Source organism: Camelina sativa, chromosome 9, assembly GCF_030686135.1.
Source record: "Camelina sativa cultivar CO46 ecotype springtype chromosome 9, ASM3068613v1".
In the NCBI taxonomy this organism is placed as follows: domain Eukaryota; kingdom Viridiplantae; phylum Streptophyta; class Magnoliopsida; order Brassicales; family Brassicaceae; genus Camelina; species Camelina sativa.
Genome location: NC_141888.1, coordinates 21,409,386 through 21,432,428, shown reverse-complemented (window position 1 = coordinate 21,432,428; position 23,043 = coordinate 21,409,386). Strand labels below are relative to the sequence as shown.

General features: G+C 38.2%; 2 protein-coding genes across 2 annotated transcripts; both read left to right on the top strand.

The window, feature by feature from the left end:
* The first annotated feature begins 274 nt into the window (after window positions 1-274).
* Window positions 275-1,400, top strand: LOC147938442 (uncharacterized). The gene is made up of 5 exons (XM_087465637.1): window positions 275-409; window positions 498-768; window positions 843-954; window positions 1,036-1,160; window positions 1,270-1,400. The coding sequence occupies exons 1-5, from the start codon at window positions 275-277 to the stop codon at window positions 1,398-1,400; spliced, it is 774 nt and encodes a 257-aa protein (XP_087321763.1).
* A 14,898-nt stretch (window positions 1,401-16,298) lies between these two features.
* Window positions 16,299-17,350, top strand: LOC147938441 (uncharacterized). Its single transcript, XM_087465636.1, has 5 exons — window positions 16,299-16,518; window positions 16,723-16,798; window positions 16,887-17,029; window positions 17,109-17,193; window positions 17,281-17,350. Exons 1-5 carry the CDS (start codon window positions 16,299-16,301, stop codon window positions 17,348-17,350), a joined length of 594 nt encoding a protein of 197 aa, XP_087321762.1.
* Window positions 17,351-23,043: the final 5,693 nt, after the last annotated feature.

Here is a 23,043-nt window from a genome sequence, read left to right as displayed (position 1 = left end):
CCGCCAATATATAACGTCGACTATAGGGTCATAATTAAGTAGTGCATGCGATGTCTCGTCTTCGCTTAACCGGCAGTTACACATGTTAAATATCTAAATGCGATGAATTTGTATGGAATGCAGTCACGACGTTTGAAAAGCCATAATATTGATAATCCATTTGTGTTTGTTTGCTGCTTATATAAGAAGACAAATATACACCCAGTGAACTATGTATTCGTCTCTCAAAAACCAAAATATCACATCACAAAGTAAACATAAGTGCAACAAAGTCATGGTGCATTTCGACAGGCTATCCGATCTCCAGACGTGGCGATCTGATTGGAAGGTTTCTGTTAAGATCATCCGCAAGTGGAGAAAGAGAAAAGTGAACATCGTCACCTTTGAAATGGTTGTTTCGGATGTTTTCGTAAGTGACTCGTCTCATCATCATATTATATGCACTTAATATTAAATGATACATGTACATCATGGTTGAACTTTTTCCCCCACCGTAGGGAGATAAGATGCAGGCAACAATCAGCGAGGACCTGTTGCCCCAGTTCTGTGCGGGGATTGAGGAGGGTTTGTGGATAAACTTCTCTAATTTCGTCGTCACTGACGACACATCCTCTCTGAAGGTCGTGGCTTCCAACTACCGGATCAAATTCACTGCTGACACGGTTGTGGACAACATTCGTTGCTTGTCGACCAATCACTACATCGATTACGTCCCCTTCGACCAAATTTACGAACGATGGCCTCGTTGGACCCAGAACTGCTGCTTAGGTAACATTGCATTGTGTTGTTCCGGTTTTTAATATCATATCCATTACCATAATTCTAATGACATGACACCATAGACACGATGGGGCAAGTTACTCACGTCGAACGAAGAATATTGGTGGACGATCCAACTGCTCCACGTTTTGCCGAGAGAACCCGGTTGATACGGTTTTCATTGACGAATCTTGAGTGAGTCGTTTTCGCGATTATTAGCTTTCACACACTTTAAAGATATACCGGGCTATTAACGTAAGGTATCTCTGTGTGTAGGGGTCATCACTTGCAATGTGTGGCTTATGATGAGATGGTCGATGATTTCGTCCGCAATTTTTGGCTATGCGGAGGCAAACCAGTTGTAGTCTTGCGATTCTGGAGGCCCAAGTTTAAGGATGGAGGTACTGATTAGGCAAACGTATTTAAAACAATTCAATCACCTTTTAAATATAAGATTACTGCATAAAACTAATTTTGGTTACCCTTTTTCCTTATTTTTCCACACTGCAGGAGGAATGGAAGTGGTTAGTCAACCGGGTGTCTCTAAAGTGATATTTGAACCACCCTTCCCTGAGGTTAGAGATTTCAAACTCCGGTTGGAATACTTCGACCAGCGCGAGCGGAGTGACGACGATTCGTAGCCTATGTTTCCATTTGTCAATGTTGCTTACATTCCAAACTTCTAAACCACGTTGCTGGACTCTTTATATTATCTTCATTACCTACATCCCAACAATCTATCTTACGTGGATAGGAATAATTTGATGTAAAATATTTGTGTGTATTACGCATGGTTAATTATATATTTTTATTTGGTAAGCATCTACCTAATAGTGCCAACCTTTAATGTTAGACGTATGTGTACAAACGTGTACAAATATTTATCTTTATGTTTAATTTCAAGGGTTTGGTCGATAATAATAACATGACAAGGTTTCAAACAGTCTTTTTTTTAGACGATAAAAAAATGGGAGTAAACCAAATAAAACGTTTATAACTTGATGTTAAACAATTAAACCACAACCCAAAGTACTACTAATAAAACGACCAAACTACTTTAAAAAATAGGTCATTGTTGCTAGTATAACCAAAGTCGCAACAAACACATTGGTCAGTTTTAATTCCATAGTTAATCCATCACTCTTGTACGCTATCAACGCCTTCATCCTTTCCAACTCCATCTGATTTTCCTTGTGCATATTTAAGATGTTAGCAATCTCCTCTTTTTGTCCCTGAAGCGCTTCACGCATTTGATTCAAACTAGTTAACTTTAGAAGATCTTCCTTCACTGTTTTCAGTTCCTCCATCATAGCTTCATCCCACCATTTAAAAATGTGATAGTCCCCATCCTGCATTTTTTTTGCAAATAAATCTGATCTTTAATCAACCTCGGGGAAACTGTACGTTACTTACCTCTCTATTTCTACAAGTGTAGTGGAGCCTCCCTGGGTTTGTCCTTGTAAAAGAAGGTTATAGGTTTGGCCTTTCACCACAGTAACAAACAGCCGGGATCCCATACTCCGCATCGTCATACTCGACTGGACTCGTGTTTGCCAAAGCAGACATTAAGAACGAAACTGATAACGTAATTGAAGGAGGGAAAATAAAGAAAAGAGGAACGTTAAACTATTAACCGAATATCCAACTCTCTAAATCTAATCCAACATCTATGGCAGCGGCTCTCTCTGTTTCCCCCAAATCAGTTCAATGAACCCTAATTTCCCTGAATTTTATAAGATATCGATTATATTCGGTTAGCTTTTATAGAACATTCTGTTTTGTGTCGGTTTTTGTATTCTAAAACAACATGAACTTTTCCAAGTTGTGTCGTTTTCCACTAGATACGAACGGCATCGTAAGCTTGATACAGTGCCGGTCCTTTAATAAAGCCCGTAAATCAAGGGCTTTATGCTACAGATTATATTAGCGATTTTAGGGGAATCAATATCAAAAAAGGTGCGGTGGTACAGTGGTAGGATTGGCCTTGATTGTCCTTCAGTGTCACGAGTTCGAGCCCTTGTAAAGTTGTAGTAGGAACTTTTTTTTTCCTACTGTTTGTTAATGGGCAAAATTGGTTGGGCCGGCACTGTTGATAGGTTTGTGTGTTTGCCCGGTGAAACTAAGTACACGTCGTCTATATGGATGGTTCGAAGCTAGGGAATTGCCATTTTAGACCTTTTTCGGAATATAAGGAGCAATACGACATCTAGTACACATTTTCGGAACAAAAGGAGCAAAACAACCAAAACGACAGATATTGGCATACACGTTAATTAACATCTTCATTACATAGTAATTTAATTATCTAATGAAACATACGTGGCGAGGTGAAACGCAACACAGAAGGGAACCGACAATACACCTAGAGGATTTCACATATAGATTTGGCCACCCACCACACTCCGCAATTTACACAGATGATGTCATAATAACGTGTGTCGGTCGATAACCTGCCCCATCTCAAACAACTACTCATGGCACAGTCCGGGAAAGGGATCAACGAACTGGAGGGATATACAAAAGAATCTTTGTACGTGTTTTTACGCGCCGTCTTAAACATACTCAACCGTTGGAACAGATCTTCCCCGATCCACCGTACTCCCTCTGATTGGAGTGGATAGTGATGTGCATCAAATTGGTGAAGAAAACGAACCGCCATCTGCTCCTCCCCATATAACATAGAGAAAATTCCACATGCGAGAGTGGACTCGGCATCTTCGGGAACGTTGTTTTTTAGTAGTGCGATACCACGCTCAATGTCTCGCTCCTTGGCAACGTTCTGTAGCCCCTCGTTGTAGATTGCTATTCTGTTCCCTGCGTCCAAGCATTTTTCGAAAATACGCCTGTGAATCCCTTCTTCCTGGAGTTCACCATTTGGCTTCCTTGTCGTTTGGAATGAAGAAGGATGTTCACAGATTTGGTAGATGCTGGCAACCTTCAGAACTTCTCGGGCAAGCACCGTATCCACTCCTCGCCGACCAGCCTTTAATAATGGGCCTGCTCGCCAGAACCCATCAACTACGAGATGCTTGGCTATTTTTATCAAGATCTCGTCTGGCAGATCAGTCTTCTTACGGCTAGAAGTCACCATTTTTTTGGAGTTATAGCAATATGTGCAGTATGTGCAGAACCAAATAGACGGAAACTGCCGCCTGCCCACTAATAAAACCTACGATGTGAGAGGTGGTTGGGGAGTTTGGCGAAAATCCTGGAAATTTATACTAGTTTCTATATGACGTCGTTTTAAATTACCCTATTGTTAACTACTTAATTACGAAGGAACCCATTTTAGGTTTATGAGCTCTCATGCACGCCTACTCGATTAGAATTACTAAAACAAATAAGTAGTGCGAACCACGTGTCAGTTTCGTATTATCGGATTTCAAATTCATTATATTCGAATTCGTTAAATATGGGTTGTAACTCAACCATCAGCTAACCCTAAGCCTAGACTATGACATTTGTAGGTTCTCTGATGTGACAACTTCGAAGAGAGTCGTATTTATTGTTGCTTAGATATGATAGTTTTCTCATCATTATGTTTATTTGATGTGTATCCAGTTACGTAATTATCATCACTTCCTCTCAACTAGATCAATCCAAAGGGTTGCTATTCACTTGTATTGATTGTACGATTATTTAAGCTTCTGTACGTAGACGACTACCACAATATATTATGACTCCCAACGTACATCAACTATGGTGTGGGGAATAAATTATCCTTCTGATAAGACAATACAACATTAAAGATTCTACTTATTATTAGGAGATAGTACAAGCATTCGATCGTTTCTTTTCCTTTATTTAATGTCCAAAAACAAATGAACATTTTCTAATATTTTTGTGAAATAGCTACTAATAATAACAATTTTAATTTTCAAAATTCTACATATTATTTTCTATCTCAATTTCAATAATTATTAGAATATAAAATAAAAAGGATAGAGTACGTTTTAACAATAAAACCATTGTACATATTCTCACGAAAATAAACCAATATTTGAAATAGAAAACAACATTTTGATTTCTATTTCTCGTCAGTTTTTCATTCCTCATTCCGCGGCAGTCTGACGAACGTCTGTGCAGATTCTGTATGGGTTCCGGAGCTTTCTCCTTCATGGGCAATTGTTTCAATTGTTGTCCCATCGTGTCCCATCACATTGTTAATGTGGTGTTGTGCAGCAAACTCACTTCTATAAGTTTAAAAAATTAAATGTACATGTGAGACTGTGAACAGATAAGAACACATACGCTTTCATACCAAGTATTAATATAATATCAACTTACATCTCCTTGTGATGTCGAAGTCCTTCGAAATCTGCTCGAATGAAGAATTTAGAAGACGCTTCGGTGTGTACAAGACATGGTACGCCTACACACATTTACGTAATTGAGTTGATAGACAAATTACATGTACTTGCTTCTATCATAATATCAATTTCATCTGACGTACCTTCATAACTCCCAACCTTAAAGAACCCGAAGACACAAAACACTGGCTCGGATTTGTGGAGAACATGACATCCCTTTAATTCCCAATCAGAGAGGAATTGATGGGCATAGAAGTCTGTGAGACGACATTTGACACTTTCATTCCTGCATTAACGCACAGTTGCTTTCAAATTTAAACCTATGAAGTTCAAATATATATATGTATATTACTATGTCTATAGCATAATAGGTCCTTAACCTGCCATTCAGGAGAGTGAAGACAACTTCAATACACCTGTCATCGTAACGTCTTCTTATGACGTCCACATTTACGATGCACCCACAAACATCTAACGGGGGGAAAATAAAATGGGGATGTAACGTTTATTTTGTACTTTTGCAAATGATATACTTAAAAGTAACGTCCTCAACTGACCAAACGACCACTAAATGAATCTCAGCAACCATCGCAAGTTCATAATTCCACGGACATTAATATATACATATTAAAGAAATTATAGATAAAACATACCGAAAGAAACGGGATGAGTAACTCTGCCACGAGTTATATCATCGATATCCTCGAAGCGGAAGTAATTTTTGTGATTCAAAGGTTGAATCACAAACATGGTTGACTCATGCGTAAACTTGATTTGGTATGGGTGATGAGTATTCCTCTCCTTGAGAGTTGGATTGATTAATTTAAACTCCCGAATATCGTACCAGGAACCGATTTCAGAGTTTGGCGGGATATTTGGGTATTCACCCTGTAGAAACGCCACTTCAATTGTGGAACCCTTCATAACAGATAAATTGTTATACATCAAAAACTGTTGAATTTAGCGAAATAAGAAAGACTCGTTCAACTAACCTCTTCGTCCACAAGGAGGAGAACTCATTTTATAAAGCATTCGTGAATCGGCCAAGCGTTCAACACCTTGGCGTGGATACACCAACACCAATTCCTTCTCTCGCGGTCCAGTTCAGCAATACGATCGGTTCTGAAGCTCATGGTGATCTCAGATTTTGGATATCTCTTACTTTAAACTGTGTTAGGAATTGACGAAGGTTGAGAGCAATTTAAATATTTACGGAGAGCGAAATCTCGAAACGGCGCGGCCTTTCAACTTTCCATGGTGTCCGTTTAATAAGACCCTAAATGTACGTACCTTCCCAATGTAGTATACGTACATATGTATAGTTTGTATATTTACAAGACTAACAAATAACCGGGAATCATCAATTAATAACGAGATCCCGACCAAAACGAAAGAGGATATCGTTAAGCCTACACCTTAACCATTAAACTCATAAATATTAACAAGCATCGATAGACCAAAAATATGTTTCCCTCAATTCGAAACCCTGTACCATAATTGTGATAAACACTTTAAGAGATGGTTTACTCGGGCTTGTTTTAAATAATATTCGGTTATTAGCGGTTTCAGATTTACAAGCAGAGTAAAGGTAGATCAAATATTTAGCTGTTCAGGTCTAGATTAAGGGTGAAAAGCATAATAAAAAGGTATACAATTTATGCATGTATTTCTCATGCATTAACCACAAAAAAGACAAATAAACTGCAGTTAAAAATAATATCTATCTTGAATGGTAACTTATAAAGTGATGACAGGACTTGATGCTTTTCGCCCTTGATCTGCACTTGAACAGCCACATATTTGATTTATAAAGTTAGAGAACTCGTGTAAATTTATTTGTAAAATATGCTAGTACGGAAACATGTCTTTTTCTACAAACCGGATTTAAGTCAAATTATATACGAACTACACAACTTTCCAATTTGACGTCCGGAACAGCCAATAGCTATAGCATTAAATGCGACAAGTACATGCAGGGATTTAACATCTTCTTTTGTGGAAAGTCATTCTTACTTATATTTTCAAATGACTATTATCTCATCATAGTGTTTACTTATCACTTTTTAAGCAAGTAATAATTATAAACTTTGCCCAACGAGTACAATATATATTTTTGGTTACCGAGACGAGGAGAGAAAAACCTTTATCGTGTGAACCAGTATGATGTTGTGTAAGCATTACGTACACCTTTTCCCAACTAATTACTCTGTGTAACTTATTCTTCATTATGCATTGTGCTAAAAGGACACACAGAGTAATTATATTGTACAGTATATATACAAATTTCACAACCTACCTCCTTTATTGTTGAAGCATATATAATAGCTTCGATAACGAAATCTCAAAAAAAAAAAAAAATGGTGAAAGCACACAATAAGCTCCCATATCTTCCTGATGATATTTTACTCGAAATCTTTAGGCTTCTCGCAGTAGATGGGCTGTCGCACCTTGCTCCAATTTTAAAGTCGGGTCGGCGAGGACTGAAGACGGTGCTCGACCCCTATGTTCTAAAGGATGCAAACATCTACAACATCTGTTGGCATCCGTTATTGATCCAAACGTCAGACGACCCAAATGGTGGCCCTCAAGATAAAGGGATTCATAGGCGTATATTCAAAAAATGCTTCAAAGCTGGAAACAAAGTTGCAATGCACTACGAGGGCCTCCGGATTGTTGCGGAGGAGAGAGACATCAAGCAAGGCATTTCTGTTCTATCTCGTAACGTTCCTGCAGACGCTGAGGCAACACTGGCATGTGGTATCTTTTCTATGTTATATGGAACCGAACAGATGGCGGTTCATTTTCTTCACTTATTTGATGCACATCACTTTCCTCTCAAATCGCATGGGGTCAGATTTGTAGGCAAGTCTTTGTTTCGCCTGTTGTTTACATACCAGGTGGCACTTCAAAACACGTACAAGGATACATTCCTCTATCCATCTACTCACCTCATCCCTAACCCGGACTGTGCCGCCATTTATTGTATCCAATCCGGTTTCTTCACTATAAACTTTCGAGATTACGACATCTTGTGTACTAATTGCGGACTTTGGTGGTTGGCGAAATCTATATGTAAAATCCTTTAGTTCTATAATCTCCAATGGCTGCTCTTTAAAGTTTATTTTTTTTTTGTTTTAATGTGCTGTTGTATACGTCTGGTACGTACATGTGAACTTATATGAGCGGTGGTACGTACATCGATAATTTGTAGGGTATGTTATTAAATAAAACAGAACGATATGAACGGGACTAGTCCATGTGTACGTACACGTCACACACAATAGAACTGTTACGTTGCCCTGTTACGTTGTACGTACACAAATACATAGGTGTGGCACCGTGTACGATGGCGGGATAATACTAAATAGAATACATACGTTGATTATAAAATGAACTCCGGCATACACCGGATAATGGTTCGAGGTTCCAAAAAGAAAAAAACAACCATCAAGTATATAATATTTCTACATTAACCTAGTTGAAAACGTCGTCACTAAGGTTAAGCCGCAAAAAAATAAAAACATGAAAAGAGGATCTTAAAAGAACGAGCGCAACTCCTGTGCATACCAGTAGAAAAAACAGGACTTACACCCGGTGAGGTAGCTACTGCAAGTACACCTACGGTGGTGGAGGAGAGAAGGCGACGATCTCACTTCAAAAAGGGGACCACGGAGATGGAGGTTCGCAACATGGAACATAACCAGGCCAGCGACTTCAACGGCGGTGTTCATGTGAGGGACCATGAACCAGAAAATATTGCCAAACGCCTCGGCCTCCATAACTTGGCCGGTAAACATTGCGAACAGCACATAAGCGAAATTCGCATATGGATCCGTTGGTGCAAAATAGCGTAGCTTTGCCATACCTTCAGCAAAGGTGGGGGAGTTTGAAGCTAGCCTGACGCCCTCAAGATAGTTCGCTACGATGTGGCCCCTGTAGAGGAGAAGCTCAAAGTAGGGCCTGAACTTAGACTCCATAGTGATGAACTGTGGTCACGTGATGAACGGACAAAGTTGAACAGTTTGGAGGTCGACAGTGTTCAGCGCCTCGACCAAGGCGGGAATAGGAGTGACAGATACGGGTATAAAATTGACAAGGAGGCTTGTAGGGTTTGGCAGCTTGATGGCCAGGAATATCTCGTTCGGAGGGGTGTTCATTGTTTTTTTTTTTTTTTTTTTTTTGTTGGAGACGATATGGGCTGTGGATGGTATTTGCTGTGTGTAGGGAATAAAACATCGTCTTACGTACACACATCTATATATAGTGAGAACAGTGGTAATTTTATTTTTACTATAACAGGTAATTAACTCGATGGTATTTAACAGTAAAATGTACTGATTGTATAGGAATATATTTTATATAAAAATGTAATGATTTAATTCTGTTTATTAGCCACGCCAAAAGTATTCAACAAGCTCTGTTGGTTCTTTGGTACTCGTGTACGTATATAAGTAAAATTACATAATTGATATTTGACATCTACAACCCTGCAAGTCATATCGATTCAAATTGACTTATATGGACGTCAAATCAGTTGGCCATTGCATTAAAAATTGCAACATGTCATTGCATTAAATACGACTACTAATAGATACAAACACATTGTTAATTTCCCTATATTATATATTAAATATAGTGGTTTCAATTTTAAGTATAAAAGGGTACAATTCAATTCAAGCTACACGGGCCTGTAACTGTTGATGTAGGTCTTAGCCATGTACAAAATAAGATATTCGATAAACTATTAGTTTTCATGGAACTAATAGCCAGTTATCACATCTAACAAAGTTCGTGGTTACCTTTATTAGCTTGCCTTATTATGCAAAGGTGCATCGCTGAAAAAATACTTCGTTTAATATTAAAATTAGAATTGATAGGAGATAAGGTGTACACGGAAACGAGGAAATGCAAACATGTTTCGTTATAACTACCAAAGCATTTGACTAATTCGGCGAGCGCACCACCAGATTGTGCATTTCCTGCAACGATGCTTGTAAGGGCCCACCATATTGAGTACGTCTTTCTTCCTCATTGAGAGCGCGCATTTTAGTGCGCACGAAGGAGTTGTTATTTCCCCATCATCAGGGTAGTCAAAAAACACACCATAAGTTGTATTGTGTGATGCTCCATATTGAATAAGCTCAGTGATGAGTTCTTCACACATATCTCCAACCTCTTCGGAGTCAAGTGGGTAGTGTTTTATAGAAAACAGCTAAAGCAAATGACCCGCCTGGACTCCGGACCCTTTGCAGATGCACAACATGGCAGACGCAAGAGTAGCGTCGGCATGTGTTGGTACGTTACGCAGGAGTAAATTTACTGCCCCTTCAATGTCCCCATCTTTTGTTGCAAGACGAAGGCCTTCATAATATATGGCCGTTGGATTATCCGCATCAAAGCACCTTTCAAAAAACTTCCTGTGTCGACCACCAAACATGATATCATCGGGGTCACTGCACATGTTGAAGATGTTTGCCTCTTTCAAGACGTCGCGACGGTAAACTATAGTTTTGCCTCTATTTCCCGAACGTAGGAGTGACTGCATGTACCACCACTGTTTTGCTGCCATTAGTTTAGCTATTCGCGCCAACAGATCGTCAGGAAGATTTGGGTTGGTCATATTTGTAGTGAAAGTATTATGTGCACATTGTAATGCAAACGATTTTATAATACGAACTTGTTGGTATGGTTGGGGAAGTATTTGGTATGGATATAAATGATACTTGATATAACTGCGTGACAAGATGGCGAGGTGACATCAAACCACTAATTTAATTATTAAGATTTTAAAACATCCACTAACAAAATAGATGGAGTGTCGTTTTGAGAATATTAATGGGCCGTTAATATTTTAGGCCCATTTACATCATAACCATATATGATCCCCCACATCCCCTATTAGTATACACGTGTCATAACCATATTACGGATTTGAAGTCTACTAGTATAATCTACTATCTCAATCTCGATTATTCACTACCCGCTCAGCCTAACGTAGTGGCAGACATGACACCAGTTGGCAACTGCGATGTGACAACTGATACCCGCAAAAGTCGTATATGCGAAGACGTAGAAGAGTTGTTTAACAAGTAAGTAGAGGGATGTGATGTGACTTGATGAGTACGTTTAATATGATGTATTTATAATCATTACTAAGTTACGAAATCTGGTCACAGTGTGAACTAAATATGTTTCTGGTTAGCATTCTATATATATTCACACATGGTTTGTATGGAACAATGATTACTACGTATTTAGGCTATATTTGACCTCTCTCTATGTCGAATTATGTGCTGATTTGTAACTTGTATTAGTATTAAATAAAAAAGAAAAATCAAATTATTGCTTTGTTCAGTGCGGAATTTATTAAACCGCTGGGTAAATGGTAGTTGGGTAAAGTATATGCGGTTCATGGGTTAATTGATTGTTTTGGAAACCGCAACAGTAATTTTGTTTTTTTTTTTAAATACGAAAACTACAGAATATTTCTTGATTGTTAACATAATGCGGATTTAAAAAAATAAAGCTTAAAAACCGCACTTATGCATGTCGCCGTTTATTGCCATAAATTATTAAAAAAACCTGCAACTCCCAACTACAACTCTCCCTTTATTTAGAGTACCCTCCACAAGTTGCAACACATACGAAACATTGTTTTAGAAAAAGCAAGTGAAAATGCCGCATGCAACTGGAAAAATGCCTGAGATACCCGATGAAATATTGATTAAAATCCTCGGCTTTCTCGCAGTTGATGGTTTGGAGTACCTTGCTCCAATACTGAAGGCAGGTCATCGAGGTGTAGAAACGGCGCTCTCCTCCCCAAGTTTTAAAGGTTGCTAACATCTTCAGCTTATGCTGGCATCCGACGATGTTCCAAACACCACATCACCCAAATGGTAGAGTCCAAAATGAAGGGGTCCATAGGTGTATTTTCGAAAAATGCCTAGATGCTGGCAACAAACAGGCAATTTTTTCGAAGGTTTCCGGGTTGTTGCCGAGGTGGAAGACATTAAGCAAGGTATCGCACTTCTAACTCGTAACGTTCCCGCGGAACCTATCTTGACACTAGCTTGTGGGTTTTTTTCAATGTTAGTTGGGAACTGTGAGATGGCTACTCATTTTCTTGAACTGTTTGATTCACATCACTACCCAATTAAATCGGAACGAGCAAGGTTTCTGGCCAAGGGGTTGTTTCGGTTGATGTGTAGATATCAGACGGCGCGAGTAAACACATACTGGGACACATTCGTCTATCCTATTGCTCCCTTTATCCCTAAACCGGAATGTACTCGATTGTGTTTACGGGAACATGGTTTCTACTCTCTCCGGTATGAAGATTATGACATTGTCTGCACAAAGTGCGGCCTCTGGTGGTTGGCGAGAGCTATATGCGAGATCCTGTAGGTATATTTTATCTTTCAGATGTTTCGCCCTTAACGTACTATCTGACGAATATCTTGTTATCAACGCAGTTCTTAAATCTTCTACAATCCATGTAAGTACTATAAATCCGGCCTTTAGTTTAGAATGTCTCCTGGTGTACTAAACTTGGTTCATGTAATACCTAATGTTGTATCCTTTATAAGAACGTGGTATCTATCGATACTTATTATGTTGTTTAATAATGGTAAGTGGTTGGGTGCGTAAAGGTGGCCAAGGCATCGGAGATGAACTATGAATATAGAACTATATAATTTGTTCTTCACTTTGCAAGACCACTTAAATATGATAGTAAGACGTACACAACCTGAACGATGTTAGTGTAATAACAACGTTTAAAATTTCAGTGTACGTTCAAGAGTAAGTACGTATAGTGTACGTACAAAAGTTTATACTTTAAGACAAGATGGCGAGGTGACATCAAACCATCAATTATTAAGATTTTAAAACATCCACTAACAAAATAGGTGGAGTGTCGTTTTAAGAATCTTAATGGGCCGTTAATATTTTAGGTCCATTTACATCATAACCATATATGATCCCCCACATCCCCTATTAGTATACACGTGTCATGTCCATATTACGGATTTGAAGTCTACTAGTATAATCTACTATCTCAATCTCGATTATTCACTACCTGCTCAGCTTAACGTAGTGGCAGAAATGACACCAGTTGGCAACTGCGATGTGACAACTGATACCCGCAAAAGTCGTATATGCGAAGACGTAGAAGAGTTGTTTAACAAGTAAGTAGAGGGATGTGATGTGTCTTGAGGAGTACGTTTAATATGATGTATTTGTAATCATTACTAAGTTACGAAATCTGGTCACAGTGTGAACTAAATATGTTTCTGGTTAGCATTCTATATATATTCACACATGGTTTGTATGGAACAATGATTACTACGTATTTAGGCTATATTTGACCTCTCTCTATGTCGAATTATGTGCTGATTTGTAACTTGTATTAGTATTAAATAAAAAAGAAAAATCAAATTATTGCTTTGTTCAGTGCGGAATTTATTAAACCGCTGGGTATATGGTAGTTAGGTAAAGTATATGCGGTTCATGGGTTAATTGATTGTTTTGGAAACCGCAACAGTAATTTTTTTTTTTTTTTTTAAAACGAAAACTACAGAATATTTCTTGATTGGTAACATATATAACTCGTACCTTCCCATTGCAAAACCAATTAAATATAATACTAAGACGTACACAACCTGAAAGATGTTAGTGTAGTAACAACGTTTAAAATTTCAGTGTACGTTCAAGAGTAAGTACGTTTAGTGTATGTACAAAGGTTTATACTTTAAGGCCTTGTACGTATTACAGTTTGCAAATTGCTTGTACGTAGAATGGGAGGGAATAGTTCGGGCATTATCTCCCTTCATGCAATTTTTATTATGCAAATTAAATATAAATAAAGGTTTCTGACGCAGATTCTTCTATTACGTATCTACGTGGCGCCACCATAATAACGGATGTCAAATGCGTTATACACTACTTGGACAATTATTTCTCTTAAATTCCGCTAGGCTCTACTTAGGGTACACATGACAGCAGTAGGTTGGACGAAGTGACAACTCCTACCCCCAAAGTCGTGTTACCATAAACGTGATGTGATTTATTTCTCAGCGAGTTTTAATTAAACAGTAGTAAGTGACTTATGTCTCGGCACATTACAACAATGAACGGGTATGGTGTTAGCGAAATAAGTATCTCGTTAGCGTTCTATAAATTATAATTACCAGTCCCACTGAGTGCAACCTGAACTTTGAGTTCTTCAAACACCCTTCTGTACAAGTTGCAGTTCCTACTTCAAAACCACAGCAAGCTGGCGTCTGCGTCTCAAAAAATGCCTCATCTACCAGATGAGATGTTGATTATCATCTTCGGGTTTCTCGCAGTAGATGGTTTGAACTACCTAGCTCCAATAGTCAAGGCAGGACCTCGGGGAGTCAAAACAGCGCTTACGCCTCAAGTTCTCAAGGATGCTAACATCTCTAGCATTACTTGCCATCCTTCTTGGTTCCAAAAATTACATCATCGAAATCGTAGAATAAGAGAGGAAGGGATGCACCGGCGTATCTTCGAAAAATGCCTTGAAGCTGGGAACAAAAAGGCAATCTATTACGAAGGTCTCCGGGTTGCTGCCGAGGAAAGCGACATTGAGGGAGGTATTGCACTTCTAACTCGTAACGTACCCGCAGAAGATGATGCCACACTAGCATGTGGGTTTTTTTTCTATGTTACATGGGAACCTCGACATGGCGGGTCATTATCTTTACCTATTTTTTGCATACCACTACCAACTAAATACAACTCAAACAAGGATTTTGGGCAGGGAGTTGTTCATGTTGCTGGGTAGATATCAGACGGCGCGAGAAAACACGTACAAGGATACATTCGTCTATCCGATTTCCCCTTTGATCCCTTCTCCGGAATATGCTAAATTGTGTTTATTGGAGCATGGTCTGTACTCTCTCAAGTATCGAGACTATGACATGGTGTGCAACAATTGCAGCCTTTGGTGGTTGGCGAAATCTATATCCGAGATCCTTTAGTGATATTATCTCTTTAGATGTTTCGCCCTAAACGTTTCATCTAAATGTCTTCTATAATAAACGTCGTACTAATATCTACGTCATAGGGTTTACGCGCACTGAATCTGGCCTTTTGTTTCCATGGTTTTCGATTCTAGTTATTTTTAAGCATGTACCAATTGATGTTGGTTCCTTTCTTTTTTTAACTGTTCTATCTTGCAAAAGAACTATACACAATTGATATATCTGCCTATTGTGTATGTACAACAAAGTGTGTGTGGGTACATGGGTGCTTACGTTTGGTACGAGAAATGTATTGTTTTGTTACAACTGTGCATTCGGTTGGTGAAGTCGGATGTGTACACATCTCTATGATACATAGGTATCGGGCCTCAATTTTAGTAAGCCCATTCGGTATGGATTTGTTGTTTATTTTCTTAAAAATAAGGCCTCAATTTTAGAGTTTGAGTTGAGGCCCCATTTAAAAATTTAAAAATTACATCGGACTTACTGAGAAAAATAATTTAAAAGTAAACAATACTTGATCTTTTCGTATTGGGCCTCCAATGTTGCTGGACCGGTAATTAAATTTTGGTTTGTTTAAACCAAATTGTGACTAGGATAACTCTACAATATCAACCATTGAATCAATTTAGTCGTAGTGGGTGGGCGCCATAACGTAATTAAGAAACCATTGGGGGGGGGGGGGGGGGGGGGGGGGAAAGCATACATCAACAATAAAAATAAAACAAAACCACGTACAAAACGTAAATTAGTTGTCTGTACGTACACTACGAATTAAAGTAAACTTGAAATATAAACCCGAAGAAAAACAAAGAAAGAGAAGAGTCGCGCTTATTAGAGTAGTTGTCTGTACGTACACTACTGGCGACGTTTTGTTTTATTTAAATAGCATCACCCTTTCTCCTTTCCAAACCCAGGGTAGAAACGAGTAACACGATATTATCAGAAAAAAAACCATGGAGTTTAGAGTTGATGCCATCGCTGATCTTATACCAGGAAAAAAGAATTGGATTATCTAAGCAAAGGTCTTGAATTCGTGGTATGTTACTGAGTTCTTTTGGAAGCGGGTTCTGCTCCTTGCTGATACACGGGTTAGTCCACTTTGCTTTGTAAAATATTTGCACGAAGTTGTTAACCAACGCAGTGGTCTTATACACAATTGATATGCAATTTGTAGGGTGACACAATCGAGGTGGCGTTTTTACCAGGGACCTATAAGAAAATGAGGAAGTATATCTATGATGGTGATTGGTATGAAATTAGGAATTTCAAGGTCATCCAGCCAACACTTAGGGAGAGGAATACACATCATCCTTTCCAAATCAAATTTACTGATGAGTCGACGATGGGCCTGCTCTCACCGGTGAATCAAAAACACTACTTCCGTTTCGAAGATTTGGGTGATATATCTCGAGGGAGAATTACCCATCCCATATCATTCGGTACGCTTATCTTCAACTTTCAATTACACAAATCGTTTGAAACAACGTTAACAAACGTTTGCTAATTGATATATTTGTGATTATCACTAGTTTTTAGGCCTGATACTAAATAAATAGGTTAGTAGACAATTTCATATCAAAATACATAGGTCGTAACATTTAAAGTATGTGTCTACCCCGAATCAGATGTATGTGGGTGTGTAGTTGGGGTGGAAGACAGAAGATTGCTCGAGGGGGCAAATGCGGCCAATGAAGTTGTCCTCACCCTACTGAATGGGAGGTAAAGGAGATTTGTGCTACCTTTTCAATACATTTACATTTAAAGTTTTTTCGTATGCCCGTTCAATATTAACATGAGAAAATCGTAGGAATGAAACCCTCAAGTGTCGTGCCCTAGATGATTATGCTGCTCGCTTCATAAATGCTTGGGAAGCACTCGGGTGTCATCTTACTTTTACATCCGAACCCGTCTTTTGTATTTTGCGGTTCTGGAAGGTTGGAAGCTACGAAGGTATGTTCGATTTGATAGATCAGATAAGGAAACCAGCCTTGTGAAACCATATACAACTAATTTTGTAAATGTTCTGAAGGTGCTCCTTGCCTCGTCAACACAACCGCCTCTTCGCTGTTCTATATAAAACCAGATTTCGAGGGAATGGAACATCACAAGGAGATGTAAGCTCTTTGTTTTCCTACTAAAATATCTAATTGTATTTGTTGCTACTGTCAAATACGTTAATACACTTTCTATATTTACCGCAGATCTGAAATCGCTGGACGTTACTATATAGAACATATAATGGAGCACGTAGGGGAGAATGCAGTACCTTGAGAATAAAGGAACTAGATGGGCGAAAGGGAGAACTCAGGGAGTTTAGCATATTTATTTAAAGAACCGGCACAGATCTATGCAATTTATTAACATTTTTTCCCCCGGTGTGTTTGTACTTTTGAGTGAACCCAATGTTATGCTGATTATGGATAATATATGGTTATGTTTTGTCAACAAAATATAAAATTTAGTACTCCGCAATATATGTACGTACATAACAATAGTTATCTACGATAAGTGAACATGTCAACACTATCCAACCATCGCATTATGTCCTCTCTAATGGACCATATAAAGCCCACAAACAGATATATTTCGCTTTAAAAAGCTTCTTATTCAAACAGAAAACCGTTTGCTTTAGATTTCTAAAAACCCCACACGAGTAATAGGCCCATCTAGGGCAGCCGGGAACAATTTCTCCAACAATTATAGTTAAACAAAAATGTGGGCTTAGAAATTAAAAAGGGTCATCATAAACATGTTACAAAAAGCTATGTTGGCACTTAGGAAAAAAGAGTATTATCCTCACGCCAAGAAAAGATAACACGTCTATTGTCGCCCATGCACTACGTATTAGCTGGACATGTTGTACGGTTGTGGCCAACCTGTTGACACTGAGAACAAGCATGCTGTTTGCGGGGCCGCTTCGTCTCCAACGCAACCTCGACAAAAGACTTCCTCCTCGTCATCTTTGGCCTTCCTCGAGGATTCCTAACAAAAGGCGGTTTACATCTGGACGGTGTAATATCAGTAGGAACGATGCAGGATGTATCTATCGGCATTATCGCCTCCGCATACCCACTGCAGAGGCTGTCTCTGCGGAAGTATGGATGGTGCTGGTTTATAACTGATATGTTGGCCGTATATGCGGCTGCGATAGCATGTACGCATGGCATCCTCTCTAGATCAAAACGCCTACATGAACACCTCTTATACCTCAGATTGACAACATGCGTTGAGTTACCACCACTTACTTCAAATCGATCTTCATCAATTTCTTGAACCTTTAGACGCCTTGACTGTTCAATACGTGCCTATGAGTAAATCAAAGCGTAAGTTCATATAACCAAAACAACACAACATATCCACTAACATTTTTCATGCCTTTCGTTAACATATATATCGATGGATATGTTAATGAATGTCACACCTGTAACAGGTTCTCCACTCCTTTGGTGAGTAAAGTTGGCATTGCGGCAGCTTGTTTTCTCCTTGTAGCAAACCAACGTGTCAACATATTCCGAACAGCTTCTAGTAACTCTACAATGGGATAGGCTCTGGCATGATTCAGTACTTTGTTTACCGATTCTGCAATGTTGCTCGTGGTGAAGTTGTACCTATCACCAGGAAAGTGCGCCCTGCTCCACTTGGTTACATCTGCACGAACCAAGTAAGCATGCAGTTGCGGATTCGCTTCTTGAATTTGCTGGAAGATTTCTTCGAAATCAACTACACGGTACGCTGCAGCTGCTTTTTTTACCAGCCGGAATGTTTCGCTCCCACTAAATCTCAGGATAATATTCTTGTGAAGATGATAAGTGCAGATTCCTCGACTTGCCAGGGGGTACACTTTAGCGATAGCTTTACCAATAGATTTATGCCGGTCAGATATCAGTGCAAGCTCTTCATCATCAGGAATTACACTACTTAATTGAGTAAAGAACCATTCCCACGACACGTTGTTCTCTGTATCAACAACCGCATACGCCAGAAGGAAAATATTAAAATTCCCATCTTGTGTTGTCGCTATCAGAAGAGTCCCTTTGAATTCACCTTTCAAAAAGGTTCCATCTACAACTACAACTTTCCGCATATACCTGAAACCCTTAATGCGTCCAGCAATCGCAATGAAAACATACTTGAATCTGTCTTCTGCATCAACGACCAGTCTAGTAAGGGTCCCCGGATTAGAGGACCTCAGCCTGTATAAATATGCCGGTAATTCAGCGTATCCACTTTCAGGTGTACCCCTAACATACTCCCGCGCCTTTATAAGTGTACGATGTGCCTTCCAGTAGCCAAGCTATTATATGAAAATGGTCAGTAAAAGACATCAGCACTAAACAATATCAACTAGATCGAATTATATATATGTGCAGTGCAGGCCATAGAATCAACTAATTTCTGACAATCTCAACAAACTTAAGCTACGATCTGTTTGTACACCCTATAAACAAGTACACTCACAAAGCCAACCATAAAACAAACATATTAAAGTATTCCAGTAGCCAACCTGTACACCATATCGTAGGTTGAGCCTATCCCCAACAAGATTTGGCACAACAGAACTTCCCACACCACCAACATAATCCTTGTATAATTGACCTAGGATTGGTGGTTTAGCATTACGGCTACGGCCATATCGTTCCGTAACAGAGCAAGTATGTTCACGACAATATCTGCGAATATGAAACACCGGCGAATCACCCATGGTTGAAGCCCGTATTCTCCATTTACAACCTTTTACCCCAACACTCAACGATTAACAAAACGGGCGTTGAATATCGAACATTGTAATCATATTTATCTAATACACTCAGCACCCTCAACCTTGCCACCAATGTTTCTTTGCTATCAAACTTATCCCCCACAGCAATATCACCACCTCCGTTTTCTATTTTGCGAACCTCCTTCTCAATTGCATCAGCTGCAGAGTTAGTCTTGCGGGTACGGTTATTTGATTCTGTGTTACACACATTTTCCTCTATACAAGACCCACCCCCAGGTCCGTTGTCCAATGATTCCTCTGCTTCATCCGGGGCAAAGTTGGAGTACAGCATATAGTCTTCATCCCCTGAACTTGCACCATCGCTGTCGTCACAGTAATCAAATCTACTGTTGTCCTCGTCATCTGCTTCATCTTCATCTAGATCATTTCCTACATTATCTTCACCGTCTTCCTTCCGACTCTCGTACTCATCATCTTTCTCTCCCATTTCCTCTGCCACGCCTACGAAATCATCCACAACGACTTCAGGGGTCTTGGGTGTTGGTTCTGGGGTTTTCGGTTTAACTTTGTCGAACAAGGTTTCACCAGATTTAGCTTCGATCTCAACGCATAGCCGGATGAGTTCACTCCTATGCTGTTTGAGAAAGTTTTGAAACTGCCGACCATTCGAAACAATCACCGGTGGCATATAACATCCGATTTTTTTATATCTATCTAACATATAGCTCAACTTTATCGCGGAAGTTCTTTCACATAAACCAAAGTCATCGTACACCATAGCAGTAAAGTCTTCAAACTTTGTTTCTTTATCGGCAACTATAATCCTGCACCCTTTCCTAGTATCAACATCAAACAACCATCGCTTTTTGTCTACCCTCCACCTCCCACACGCCAATACGATATCTTGCTCTTCCATGGATGAACCGAGATCAAAGATTAAAGAAACTGAGTAGGAAAAAGACGTTTGCTCCGGCAGACAAACAGAACACGATTGATGAATCTGCTACAAACTTTATTACATGAACACCATAGATCGGAAGAACAGTAAAGGTGTTTAGATCGGAAGAACAATAAGTCTATCGCAACGCTCGACTGTCTTTGCCAGCTCAAACAAATTCGTGTTATTCTGGTAAGACTTTACAGCTGTCAATCTTGCTTACTAAATCTACCACGGACAAGAAGCCTACCACAACACTACGAAAACTATTTCAAAAAACAAACAAAGTATACCAAAAATATCTGTAAGGAGAGAAGGCTGTCGCATAAATCTGTCGCAACAGGCCGTTAGTCTACTATAAATATCTTCCCACCCTGTTACGTTTGCCGCTACACGCGCTTAAAACAAAAGTCTATCATCAAAGGGAAATTCCTCTACCAACTTAATCTAACGAATCGATTTCATGTACGTCGACCGATAAGTGTACCAACACTACAACTAAGTGTACCATCTACAGTGACCGATAAGTGTACCAAGACTACAACTAAGTGTACCAAAAATATCTGACGTACACCTTTAATCAGTCCACGTGTATAAATCTACCATCAAAGGATCGGTAGACTTAGTCCCAACTTCCAATGTTTTTTTTTTTTCTAATGGCATTAGCCGTAATTACGTTTTTTCTCAACACTAGTTTCAGGGATAGTATAGGTACAATGTGTTAGTCTAGTAATTACAAACAATTGTATGTTACTTTTGTAATAAGGAAACTTTTATGCAATATTCTAGTAACTCACCCTATTTTTAATTGTTATTAATTGTTCATTGCAATGCTATAAATATTATAGAGGTGACAAAAATGTCAACATAAGTACAAATAAATAATTATAATTAATTAAATTTTAGTGTCTTAAAACATGGATATCATTATAAATATGAAACAATATATTTGATAGAATATGTAAGTTAATAAAATATGTGAGAAAATTCTTAAAAATAAATTTATTATGAATAAAGAACTGATTTTTTGTTGTATATATAAAATTCAAAGTTACTATAATTATAAATATAGGAAATTCAAGGCAATCGTAGCTGCAATTACCATATATATAGAGTAAAATTCAAGCCTTGTTACGCATATGCATAGCTGCAATCAACTCACTTATTATTATTATTGTTATTATTTTTTTTTTTTTCAACTCACTTATTTTACCACAACAGATTAGCATTAGCCTAATACAAAAACCTTTTCAATAGACGAACCTAATAACTTTTGTTTTTACTTGTTTCTTTGAAACTCTCTACCTGTTTTATGATCATAATTAGAATACCATTTAAAAAAGCGGTCTTTAATATTTTATTGGTTTAGCTCAAGATATGTATGTAGAAAATACTAGCACACCAACAACAACTCAAGTGATGAGTATGACTTCATCACCATGAGTTAAATGTTCAACATCACGAATATGTGGATTAATACAGTAATTACAAATATAATATCTTCAAAAATTTCACTGAGCTACCGACATGGTCACTAATAGAAATATGTGGATCCCAAACGTTCAAAATCTAATCCGTCTTAGCCTAGTTAACTTTCAAAGCCTAATTATTACGTAAAAACGTATCACTTCAACTTTATATATATGTATGTAGCTTAGCTTAGATATCAATATCATAAAGATACTATAAAGATCGTTTGTTTTTGTCATGGTGGTGGCCCTAACTCATGGTGGTGGTGGTGAATTCGCTTCAACTTGACATTTTAAGTGATTTGTGTAAAAGCTACAATCCTATGTTATTCAATCATAAATTTTAAAAAATTTCCTGAAATCCACTGTTATTTAACTGATAATTTAAAAATCTAGTTTAAAATCCACTGTTATTCAAAAACAGTTTGTAGATTTATATTTTAATAAGTTTTAAAGATTCTGGAGGATTTGAGAGGATTTGTTTAGTTAAAAATACAAAAATTCAAATCTCATAGTTTTATGTGGAATTTAAAAAATTTTTCCTATAAATCATATCAGTTTCTCTAAAATCTACAAAAATTTAAACTTTTCTAAATTTCATCAAATCGTCTAAAATCATTGTTTCAATACACCCCTTTAATAAAACCAAAAAAATTAAAAAAAATCGCACACAAAATTATATAAATCAAATATCTGCGTCACGACAAATAAAGAAACAAAATTTTCTCATTTTTTTTAGGTAAACAACAATATTATAATTTACTTAATCAAATGACAATTACACAGTGCCCAATGGCAAAAAATAACTGTACTGACACGTGTCAAACCATGTGCAGAT

Bases quoted from the DNA above. Each gene is read 5' to 3' on its own strand.
- LOC147938442 (XM_087465637.1), top strand. From the start codon at position 275: ATGGTGCATTTCGACAGGCTATCCGATCTCCAGACGTGGCGATCTGAT. The intron at 769-842 runs GTAACATTGCAT...ATGACACCATAG, and splicing joins GACCCAGAACTGCTGCTTAG to ACACGATGGGGCAAGTTACT. The intron at 955-1,035 runs GTGAGTCGTTTT...CTCTGTGTGTAG, and splicing joins TTTTCATTGACGAATCTTGA to GGGTCATCACTTGCAATGTG.
- LOC147938441 (XM_087465636.1), top strand. From the start codon at position 16,299: ATGAGGAAGTATATCTATGATGGTGATTGGTATGAAATTAGGAATTTC. The intron at 16,519-16,722 runs GTACGCTTATCT...GTGGGTGTGTAG, and splicing joins TACCCATCCCATATCATTCG to TTGGGGTGGAAGACAGAAGA. The intron at 17,030-17,108 runs GTATGTTCGATT...AATGTTCTGAAG, and splicing joins GAAGGTTGGAAGCTACGAAG to GTGCTCCTTGCCTCGTCAAC.